Source organism: Rhipicephalus sanguineus, chromosome 2 (genome assembly GCF_013339695.2).
Source record: "Rhipicephalus sanguineus isolate Rsan-2018 chromosome 2, BIME_Rsan_1.4, whole genome shotgun sequence".
Classification (NCBI taxonomy): Eukaryota; Metazoa; Arthropoda; class Arachnida; order Ixodida; family Ixodidae; genus Rhipicephalus; species Rhipicephalus sanguineus.
This window is the reverse complement of record NC_051177.1, coordinates 19,069,675-19,081,674: the sequence shown is the minus strand read 5'-3', so window position 1 is coordinate 19,081,674 and position 12,000 is coordinate 19,069,675. Positions and strand designations below refer to the sequence as shown.

Genomic DNA, 12,000 nt, shown 5'->3' with positions numbered 1-12,000 from the left:
GTAAATTTTATGTTCGAAGCGAATTTGAAGCGAACGGTGACTTGGTCAAATAATTTCGAATCGAATTGGAATAGTATATATCACATAGTATAAAGAAAAATGAGCATATTTGTCATGACCCAACTAACCTGCACAATATATTTTGAAACAAGGCATGTGCAAATGTCATTCTTTTTTGTTCAAAGGGAAGTGGAAGCAACTTTGAATAGCAGCAGGATTTGATTTTCGGTAGAAAGCAAGTGATAAGCTGTAAAATACGTTATGTTATAAAATTTACTATACTTAGAGTATATAGCTGGTACAGCAAGCTTCTAAACTTAAAAAATGAGGAATCGATGTGAGGGTAATATGTTCATTTAACCTTGAAGTGGGGCTTCGCGGCAGCGTAAATTTCCCCTGGATAGGTGTATTCATCAATATAGCATCCCTCCACTGCAGTGAAACCACCTTTACAGGGGGTTTCACACGGTTTATATATTTTTATTCGTTTATTTCGAACTTCGAAATTTTGGATAACTTGAATTCGTGTCAAAGCTGAATTTGAATACTGTAATATTCGTTCGAATATTTGAAGAGCTCAAATATTTGCACAAGCCTAGTTTTGAGAGATTAAATCATACTGGTGCAATTTCGCCTGTCACCATGACGCCTCCGTCAATTTTCAATGCTTATCTGTAAAGGCATTGCTGCACTGTGCAGTGCCAGTGGTCCCTTCAGATTCTCAGTATGCTTCACCGCAAAACACCTTGGCAGTGTGGCAAAGCTGACTTTTGAACGCTGCTATGGCCACAAGTGGATCAACATGCAAAAGCGATGGGTCAAGGCAGTGAGATAATCGATGCAGCAGTGGTGGAGGCTTCAATTATCAGACCTGCAATTTCAGCAGGCCGTATTGGACCTGTAATTTCAGCAGAAAGTCCAAAAAATTGGACACCAAAGAGTTTCAGTGTCCGAAATTTCAGACGCTTTTACACATTTACTCTATTGCAGTGCCGCAAAAGCATCCAAATTTTCAAGCATGTCTGAATAATAGGGTATCCAAAAAATTGGAAGTTAACTGTATATAGGAACTCTTATTAAGTTTTTTTAAGTTATTGAAAGTATTAACCTTGAACAAAGCTAGACAACACACAAACAGGTTTGCTAAATAGAATGGCCAGGGCTGCAAAGCCCATTCTTCCAACCCAAAGGTTTTTTGCAGAAATCAATTCAACCACTTACCTCCTCGGGCGTTTTCCCCTCGACATCTCTGGCAATGCTCTCAATGTCATCACGGCCAGTACTTTTCATTGGCTTTGATGAATTGGTTGAAGTCTCGCCGAGCCCAGTTGGTGAAGCCCTACAAAGAGATGCAGAATTTTTACAATGAGCATGACACATTTAAACAAGGCAGAGGTAGCTAACACATAAATTGTTTTATCCCTCATGCCCTTTTCTGCAGCCCTGTCTTTTTGGTCACACAACTGCATTCCCTTCGGACAACCGAAGCGTGGCAGCCGATTGCCTCCACGAGTAAAGAAACTCCTGCTTATGTACTCAGTGATGTCCTTTAACGGCAGGGTCACCGACCATTCAGCTTATGATGTCAGTCTAGAGCGCGTGCTCATTGGTGCAGGCTCGTGCGCATTCGCTTTTGAGGTGGAAATACCACTGCCTTCTAAAGTTGTACCCGACTAAAGTGTTGAGAGCACTGCTTCCTGGTAACAGCCAAAAAAAACGAAACTTCTGGGTTTTAAGCTAGCACCGCAACGTGCCCACAGTGAGAGGAGAAGGTGAGGGAGTTGCAAGGACAGGCAGGAGGGCTATCTTGGAAGCCACACACCGATGCACGTGGGCAGCACGTGTCAGCGAGGAAAGGGTTCGCCCACAGGAGGAGATAGCTCTCTTGAGAGGAACACTAATGGGCAGCTTGCTTGCGAGGAGATGCGAGAAAACAGGCCCCATGCACAAAGAGGCCGAAGGCCACCATCGCAGCACAGGGTTTATGTTGTTCCTTCGCTGCAATATAATGGGCAGCTTGCTTGCGAGGAGATGCGAGAAAACAGGCCCCATGCACAAAGAGGCCGAAGGCCACCATCGCAGCACAGGGTTTATGTTGTTCCTTCGCTGCAATATAATGGGCAGCTTGCTTGCGAGGAGATGCGAGAAAACAGGCCCCATGCACAAAGAGGCCGAAGGCCACCATCGCAGCACAGGGTTTATGTTGTTCCTTCGCTGCAATATAATGGGCAGCTTGCTTGCGAGGAGATGCGAGAAAACAGGCCCCATGCACAAAGAGGCCGAAGGCCACCATCGCAGCACAGGGTTTATGTTGTTCCTTCGCTGCAATATAATGGGCAGCTTGCTTGCGAGGAGATGCGAGAAAACAGGCCCCATGCACAAAGAGGCCGAAGGCCACCATCGCAGCACAGGGTTTATGTTGTTCCTTCGCTGCAATATAATGGGCAGCTTGCTTGCGAGGAGATGCGAGAAAACAGGCCCCATGCACAAGAGGCCGAAGGCCACCATCGCAGCACAGGGTTTATGTTGTTCCTTCGCTGCAATATAATGGGCAGCTTGCTTGCGAGGAGATGCGAGAAAACAGGCCCCATGCACAAAGAGGCCGAAGGCCACCATCGCAGCACAGGGTTTATGTTGTTCCTTCGCTGCAATAGATCGGCAGGGCTCAAAAAAATTTGTCGTGCATGCAATACTGTGCCACTGAAAGAATGTACATTTTGACAGTCGCACGGGTTTCGTTCCATTCGTTTCATAAGCAGAAGTTCGCTTTAATTGGCGCCATCATATGTGCACACAACTGTACCATTATTGAAATGCCCCACTCTTTACGTAGAAAACCGGCTGCAATATAAAATACAAAGAGGTACAAGCACCACTTTGGAGCACAAAGAAAAACTTCAGAAGAGGGTAACCCACCTCTGTAAGGAGCTTCTCCTTCTCTGCAAGCTCCTCCTCAGTCAGTGGCTCTGACTCGTCAATCTTTGCCTGTTCTTCCCGCTGAATGCGGCCCGCATCGGATCCTAGATCAGGATTTTTTGGGACCTGAATGGGATAATAGATTTATGTGAATGGAACAAATCTATATCATTCCACCACAGTATTTCATGACTATTGGTTGACATGAAAACTGTTATCCCCATCTGAACAAGTTGCGTCGTTTCCTATTCACTATGCAGAACCAACTAACCCAAAGCTTAACTTCACCAAGTCAACATGAAAGTTTCTGAAATGGTATCAGCAAAAATGCCAGGTGCTTTATGTAATTCAGCTATTTGCTCTGGTCACTGTTGAACTACGTTAACAGAAATAAGTACTAAACACCTTCTAATGCAAAAAAAAAAGAGAGAAAAGATTAAAGCTCTGCTACTGCTTCTGCAGCTTGTTGCAAACAATATTGTGCACTGTTAACTGCAACTGTGCAATGGGTCCCCCAAAGTGGCAATTGGCACATTAGAAAAACAGGTTTCCATTCACACCTTGTAGCCAATGGTTTTACGGTAATAGTAAATCTCCTTGTCAAGCAGCTCAAACAGCCTTGGAGGAAAGAACTGGAAATCCTGGATGTTCGGCTGTTTTGGTGGTCTGGGTGCCTGTGTGGTGGAAAGAAAGGAGAGGCTATCAGAACTGGGATGAGCAGCACAAGCTTTAAACGATGCAATGTCACCTTGACGGCTTCCATAATACTAGTGAACACACACAAAGGCTACGCAGAACGACACAGGCCAACCATTAACGGTTTTCCTGTGTCGTTCTGCGTAGTCTTTGTGTGTTCACTAGTGCTATGGATGCATTGAATCAGTACCAACCAGCCCAGCTAAATGCCTCACCTTGGGGGCTTTTGGTTCGCTCACACGCAGGGCCTCCCTGAAGTACGCGTCGACCGCATAGTTGGCCTTACGCTCCCGTTTGGGTGGTTCGATCCAATTCAGCCCCCCACTCTGCAAGGAGAACAAATGCAAACACATAAGTGCTGCAGCACATTTATTTGTACACTTCTTATGACAGCATCAAACACTCTAAATTTACATGTAGCTAAACTAAGGCTGCTAGGATGGCCATCCAGAGGACAAGCACTAAAGGACTTCAGGAATGTCTTCTTACCAAATTAGTTCAAAAGCAGCACACTGAAGCTAATAAAACATCAAATACAAGTCACTGATGACCTATGTTTATGATCAAACATTGATGGGATACTATATCCTAACAGGAAGTTGTACAGTGGGTTATGAAGGCTGCCATATTGGATGGCTCGGATTACCTTACCCACCTGAAATTCTTTATTGTTCGCCTCAGTCTAAAAGCTTAATCATCGTTAAACCCTTGCCTATTCTCTTCACCAGGAGCGTGGACACTGGTATGAGCTCAGGGAAAGAGCAGCAAGTGGACATTAAGCTTGCATGAAGCTTGAGAAACTTGTGCTAGAGGCTGTGAATTTGTTGAACACATTGTGGGAACAATGTCATATAAATTTGATTCCCTTAGGACATGATCATCTATGTTAAACTCAAATACTTGCAAATGAATATTTATCTTTTCATCTCAAGTTTAACGTTCAATGTGGTCTCACCATGTGGTGCACTTTAAAATACTTTAGCCCACCTGCTTGTTTTCTTTCGTCCACAAGCAGAAATTCATCCAAATTTTACAAATTCAGGCGTGATTGTCAACCATACGGATCTGGACACTTTTGTGGTTTACTGGCAAAAATAAAAGTCTTCGACTGCTGCTCCCACTCGAAACCACAAGGCTGTACGAACTGCCAATAAAATAGTACAACCAGTTCAAGGGTGTTTTATTACTAAGCTCAAGAAATCCCAATTTTGGCATGGAGTGAGGGCAAAACATAAGACAAGCATGTCTCTTTGGTGCGAGAGTTTAATACTTTACACTGCACCTCACCTTCTGCTTCTCTCTGTAGTCTTCTCCTTCAAACTTGTAAACAGATTCCTGCGGGGTGTCAAGAGTGAAGTTTCGCAAGGAGCCCTCGCCGAGCGACTCAAGCTTGGTCTTAAGCTCCTCTGTTTTGCGCTCGCCCTTCTCTAGTATGGCATCGATGTCCTCATCCGTGATCTCACTCTCCTTGGAAGCAAAGATGTGGTCTGCCCCATGCCGAATCATGCCCAGCATCTCCTCCTTGCCAATCTTGGCCTGAGCATCCACAAGCCGGCCTGCATTTCATTTTTCCCGAGTCAGCGCCACATAAAATCCTAGCACGCACACATTAAACAACTGACGATAATGATGCTACAAAGTCTGATTCGAAAACCCAGCAAAAGGAAAATTACACCTCAATATAAGGTCCAAGAAGTGCTCGAATGCATCTTCTCCCAACATAATTGAACAAAATACTGCCACAACAAACATGTGCAGCCATCGTCTACTTTGTTGATTGCTTGTGTCAAATAACACCGCTGTATTGTGCATTTGCCATAGAGGAAGGAAGAATTTATTTGTTCCTTCAAGTTTCTGGGCTTGGACGGTTGAGGTACAAAGCAAGCCACCATACTTTGCGGCACAGTGTGCACTGAAGCAGTGCTCATCATGATAATACGCGGAAACAGCACTCTAGAAGATGATCGCAAACACCACGGCTTAAACCTTGGCAACAAAACAGAAAAATTGCTTAGCTTTCCCTAATGCATGGATACTAAGCTTGCGCAAATAGTAAATTATAGGATTGAGGCAAATAGTGATTTGCTCGAATAATTTCGAGCTGAATTTGAATATAAAAACATATAAAAAAATATATAACATATAACAGAACATAAGAACAGAATATAAGAACATATTAAAAAAAAATAAGTGTACTTGTAATGACCAAACAAACCTGCACAATATTTTTTAAAATTGAAACAAGGCATGTGCAAATGTCATTCTTTTTGGTTCAAAGGGAAGTAGGAAGCAACCTTGAATAGTAGCACGATTTGACTTTCGGTAGAATGCAAGTGATAACCTGCAAAATATGTTACGTTTTAAAATTTACTTTACTTAGAGCATATAAGCCGGTACAATGAGCTTTTAAACTTAAAAAATGATGAATTGATGTGAGGGTAATTTGTTCATTTTGCCTAGAAATGGGGCAGTGCGGATTTCCCCTGGATAGGTGCATTCACAGTATAGCACCCCTCCACTGTAGTGAAACCACCTTTACAGGGGGTTACATGCGGTTTATATTATCTATTCGTTCATGTCAAATACTTTGAAATTTAGAATTTAAATTAGTTTTGAATTGAATTCGAATACTGTAATATTCGTTCAAATATTCACACAAGCCTAATGTATACACATTTATATGGCAATTTACAAATTATCGAAAGCAACCACCGCTTCATTAAAACATGGGACTGCCACACGGTGCCAATCCGTTTGACAGGGGTGCAACAGCCGAAATATGATTTGGAGCAATTTTTGGAGCAGCAAAATATTGCTTTTGGAGCACAAAAATCCAAATTTGGAGCAGGTTATGAAAAAAAAAAACTGAATATTTTAGCACGGTATCCGAAATTTGGAGCAGTATAACAAAAAAGGCTTACTTTTAGAAAAGAAAACAAAATATGTACAAACCGTTCAACATCAGTTAACTCGTGCACAGTGCACGTAACACTGCTATTTCAATAAAAGCAGTGTGTTTAGCCACTCCACAGTGCGAACAATGACTAAGTCCACATTGGAATTTGCAGAGCTTGTCAAATAATTCGACAGGCACTGCGAATGCTAATAAGGACCTGCGAACCTGGTAACCTCGAAATTTGGGAGATTCGTAAAGCAGGAGCAAGTGGGGTTGGAGAAAAAAGAAAACTGGCATGTTTTTGTCTCTTTGTTCCTCAAGGCCGCAAAAACGCCATACACAGTAGCTCCAAATGATTGATAAATAATTTTTTAGATGCCAGCGATCATACTAGTACTCGTAATTACACGGCGCATGCACGAATGAGTAATTAAGGAACAATAGGTGCTGTGTCCCTGACAGCTAGTACTAATGGCCCCTTCTAAATCTCAGTACGTTTTTTCGCAGGACACCAGTGTACTACGGCAAAAGTGGCTTAAAAAGCGTTCTGGACGCAATAAAGCAAGAATCAGGAAACTTGAGAACCACTGACCTTTATTATTGCGATAGCAATTATATGGACAATCTCGTCGGGTTTTTGCCATCATATCCCGTATGAAGTCCAAATTGACAACATCCTCCCGCGCATAGTATGTTCTACTGCGGGTAAAAACGCGCGAGTGCGGGCGACAAACGCGACTGAAGCAGAGATCAAACGAGCTGGCCCATCTCCGTCACTCGGAGGGCGCATGCAAAAACACCACTCCGCTCGGGAGGCCTGCCGTCGAAGCAGAAAGGAAACTCCCCGCCCGTCTTGAACGAGCATGAAAAGACGCGAGGGGGTCGCTCAAGCAGCAACATTGAACTTCAATTCTAAGGGCACGGTCGTGATCGCTGGCGCATGCGCTATCTCGGCAGCCATCAGTGGGCGGTTCGTATACCCTTCTACGCGCTGCGCTCTCAATGCGAAGACACTGTGCAGAAAGAGCATCTTTCCCTGGAGCGGCCGTAATCTCACAGCAACGTTTTGTAGGGTTACGCAAGATCGGATACAAAAGAGTTTGCTGCCAGCCTCAATTAGTATATAACATTACAATTTGTTGCTATCGCATTCATGGCTTCGGTTTGCGGTGAAACTGACTTTTTGCTTTTCTTTACCGGGGGGGGGGGGGGTTAGGGTTAGGTTCTGCGCATCTGTATTGGATGATGCCCACACTGCAGATGACCAACGCGGTCTCCATTTCTCACTAAAACTTGTGCAACTGAGCAAGTTTTAAAGCTGGTCGGGCATTTTGGCACAGCGTGGCGCAATTTCAACAAATTTCACGGTTTTGGCTCAGCTTAGCGCAAAAATAAGGAATTGTATCAAATTGGCGCAATTGGCGCAGCTGTTGCACCCCTGGTTTGAGCAAATTGTGTGCAGAGTGTTGCCTACTAAGCTCAAGCTTTCGCTGTGCAGGCACACTTACTGTACCTATATATTTCTATGGGACCAAGCTTTTGTCAATTCAATCCTAAAATTAACCTTTCTCAGATGATTCTATCTTGGCTGGTCATTTTTCATGCACCCAGTCCCAATGGTGACTGCTGTAATGGTTTCAACAGAAGCAGTGTCCAACTTTGTGGCCTTTCGAAACATTCAAACACACGTCATCTGCTGGCTTCCATTATGACATCTAACTGTGCCTGCCTTCTTAAAAGAAAATGAAAGAAGGTGCTCCTTCAGTAGAAACAATAAATTGACAAAAATGGATTCTCCTGATTTGATGCAAAATCTACAGGTTGTCCAAGGAAGAAAAATCCTTCTGAACTGGTAACTAAGTACAATACACGAAAAAAAAAAAAAAAAAGGAACCCTGCTCTATACATCGCTACCAAAACCACTGCGTCTCTTTGTTGCTCAGTATTTCCAGTATAAATTACTTCGTCTTATATAGCTGAACGGTGCATTTCTCTAATCAAGAAATTTGCAATTTCACTGAGTTTTGCATGGACCATATCCTCCTGAAGTATATAGGTGTGTGTGTCCTGTTACTGCAAATACCAACAGTGCTAAGTTCACTGAGCGTGGAATTAGCAACACAAGCATACCTTGCTGGATGACCACTGTGTCAAGTCGCAGCTTCACTTCAGCCCTCTCGACGATGCGTTCCTCAACGGTGTTTTCGGTAATCATACGGAACACGCGCACAGCTTTCGTCTGCCCAATACGATGGGCCCTGTCCATAGCTTGCAGGTCAACCTGAGGGTTCCAGTCCGAGTCAAACAGGATAACAACGTCTGCAGTAGCAAGGTTGATGCCCAAACCACCCGCACGGGTTGAGAGCATAAACAAGAACTTGTCACTGTTGGGCTTGTTGAATTCATTGATGGACAGCTGTGAAGGAAAGAATATAACAAAGACCTTATGAAATACTGCTACTGACGCTGATGTAAGAACATAAACGAGGCGATACGAACATCACAGGTGATAAATCAGTGATGAACAAGGAGCAAAAAAAGAAAAAAAAAAACTGTCTCTTGTCAATACAAGTTAAGAACATACAGCAGGCAACATAACAATTAAGACATACACAAAACAGACTTCATAAAGATTTTGTGCACTTTTGCTAAACACAGGAATGTCCGTGTGCCGACACATAGCCAGTTCCACAGCTTTGCAGACAGCGAATCACCCTGACATCTAAATAATACCGCTGCCTAAAAGGTTGCAAAGCAGCCAAATGAAGAACTATGTATACTGTGACAAAACCTCTGGAAACCTCTGCAGTAGCAATTGGACAGTCAGCGACTTACATACGATTATTTCCAGCAACATATAACCCCCAACACCTACATACAAAACTTGGGTGGGACCCAAGCTTTCACTTGTTCGTTTCTCACAGAAGCTGCGTAACATTATTACTGCAAGCAATAAAAAAGAAGTCAAAACAAATTATGCACATTAAAAGGGATGTCTTACTGTGCGCTCTTCGTGAGGTGTTTGGCCATCAAGACGACAGTAGCCATAACGTCGCCAGAGACAGTAGTCTTCCAGGATGTCAAGCATGCGTGTCATTTGAGAAAAGATGAGCACACGAGAGCCCTGGGCTTTCAGCTTAGGCAGTAGCTTATCAAGGATCACCATTTTCCCACAGTTGTAGACGATGTGCTCATCAGTTGTGTACGGAGGTCCTAGAAACGACATCAGCAGTCAGAGTGAGTCACAACAGTTTATACACAGTCAACGTCCGATTTTTCGGATTCCCCAGGAACCGCGAAATCATCTGTAAAATTGGGCAGTCCAAGAAAATGAATTCATGCTTATTGTTAACTTTGCCCAAGCAATCAAACTGCCACAGCCATGCCCGAAATAGCAAGAAGTCTGAAAAATCAGATGCTGAAGAGCTTGTGGGGATCCGAGGCGCGCCCGAAGCCACTGCGCGGGCATTTCGAATCCTTTCCCTCTCCCGTTCTCTCGCGACGGCAGGTGGCGCCATCTTGCGCTACCCGCTGGCTCTCGTGGTGGCGCTGCACGCGGTTCGGAGCCGCGAAATTCGGCGGGACAGACGCGCGTGCAGGCCGGAACGAACCCTCTCTCTCCCCGGACGCCGCTGGGTAAGCACGCATTTTCCTTCCGGTCCAACGTCCCCTTTGGGAATCGCTGGGCTGTAGCCTGCCTGGGTGCCTCGGCATCCTTGCAGGCGTGTTTACCTCAGTGTTAGCTCCGGTTCGTACGTGAAGCCAAAGAGCGGTGCCTAGTGCTCGCGCGCGGTCGTACCACGCCGAGTCGCACTTTGCCGGAGGCCCACGCGTACGGAGATTGCCCTAACCCTCGCGACCAGGCCCAGTGGTCATCGCGAGGGTGCGCAGCATAGCCGCGAGGGACCTTTTCCCGAGCGGCGTGTCAAAGCTCGCCATTGCGAGCTGCGACGTGCTTCGCGGAACCCCTTGGTGTATCGTCCGCGCGGGAGGCCCTTTGCTTCCCCGTGCCCCGTGTACAGTGTGTGTGTTGGGGTGCCGCCGAGAGGCAAATAAAGTGTTTGTGTGTTGTATTTGATCGAACACTGTGTTTATGCCGCGCGGCGCTCAACGCCTTTGCGAGCAGAGCGCGTGCGGAGCGGTGCGCAAAACGTAAGCAGGCGACGGTAGACGCGGCCCTGTGGCTCGCTAAGCCTGAACCCGCGGTAGTCTTCGGCTCCGGTGAGCATCGAGGCTACCACACTGGCGCCCAACACGGTATCAAAGGCTCATTAAGCCTTTGATTAGACTTAGTCGAGTCAGCACGCCTTTGCGTATCAGGCTCGCCGTGTTACCCGCGTTATGTCTGCTAGGCGTGAGTTTTGTCCGCTGTCGTTTTAGCAGATACCGCTTTGCTCGAGAACAGGGCCAGTGCCCCCTTCGGGCAGAATCCAGCACCCTCCCCTGTCACAACCCCCAGTGGGGATGACGCGAGGCGCTATGTACCAGCTCCCAGTGGAGATGTAGCGTGTTGTGGGAACGGGGCCATTGCCCAACCCGAACAGTGCACACGGGCAAAATGGACCGCTACTGCTCCCTTTGGAATGCACGGCAGTTCCATGTCACATCGCTCCCAATCGGCTCCCAACGGAGCTTACGGAGCGCAGGTCGGAAACGCGGCCTCAGCCGTCACCGACTTTTGCCCGCTGGTTGCTATGCAAGCAAGCAGCCAAGCTCACTTCGAGCGCGCGTCTGTACCGCTAGCCGCAAGCGGCTTAGCCATTTCACGAGAGGCTGCCCCAAGCGGCGGCTGTGAACAACGACAGGCGCTCCCCGAGAGTGGCGCGACGCCGGCCGGTATCCCTTTTGAAGCCGCGCCCCTTATCGAGCTCGGAGACAGTTCCCCATCGCTCGACCGCGCCGCTAACGCACCGACAGCTTCCTTTGAAGCGGGTGCACAGACGCTGCTGCAAAATGCCGCTCAAATGATCCAAGCGCTCTCGGGAGCTGTACAACGCTTTCGGCCGTTCCGAAACGCGCTCACCCCCGCTGTTATATTGCCTGTGCCAACTTACAGCGGATACGGTGATCTGCGCAGCGCCCGAGATTACCTTGACTCTCTGTCACGTTATCAGAGAGCATTGGGTTTGGATGATCAGGAGGTGCTCGAACGCGTCGTCCCGGCTGCACTGACTGACACGGCGGCGAGGTGGTATCGGCTTTCAGGGCCACCGAGCAGCAACCCTCGATGAGTTCCGCGCGGCCTTCCTGCGCGAATTCTTACCCGCTGACTACAAGAGTAGGATGCGGCGCGAGCTCGAGCTCCGCACGCAAGCTCCTGATGAGTCGCTTCAGGAGTACGTACGCGCGATGGAAGACCTTTTCTCTATCGCTGAGCCCAGAGCTTCGAACGAGGAACGCGTCGACGGGTGATTAGGCAGGCGCACCCGACCTTTTCGGCGTACCTGCGCGGCAGCCGCTTCCGAGATTTAGAGGAATTGGCCGCCGAGGCG

At 46.6% G+C, this 12,000-nt stretch overlaps 1 protein-coding gene across 1 annotated transcript in view; it reads right to left on the bottom strand.

The window, feature by feature from the left end:
• Window positions 1-12,000, bottom strand: part of LOC119382482 (SWI/SNF-related matrix-associated actin-dependent regulator of chromatin subfamily A member 5-like) — a gene marked incomplete in the record, with an annotated part of 30,772 nt that overhangs the window by 10,895 nt on the left and 7,877 nt on the right. Inside the window, 8 exon segments of the mRNA XM_037650192.2 lie at window positions 1,222-1,278; window positions 1,280-1,339; window positions 2,917-3,042; window positions 3,477-3,590; window positions 3,828-3,938; window positions 4,900-5,168; window positions 8,639-8,924; window positions 9,510-9,721. Coding sequence (XP_037506120.1) covers window positions 1,222-1,278; window positions 1,280-1,339; window positions 2,917-3,042; window positions 3,477-3,590; window positions 3,828-3,938; window positions 4,900-5,168; window positions 8,639-8,924; window positions 9,510-9,721 — 1,235 coding nt within the window.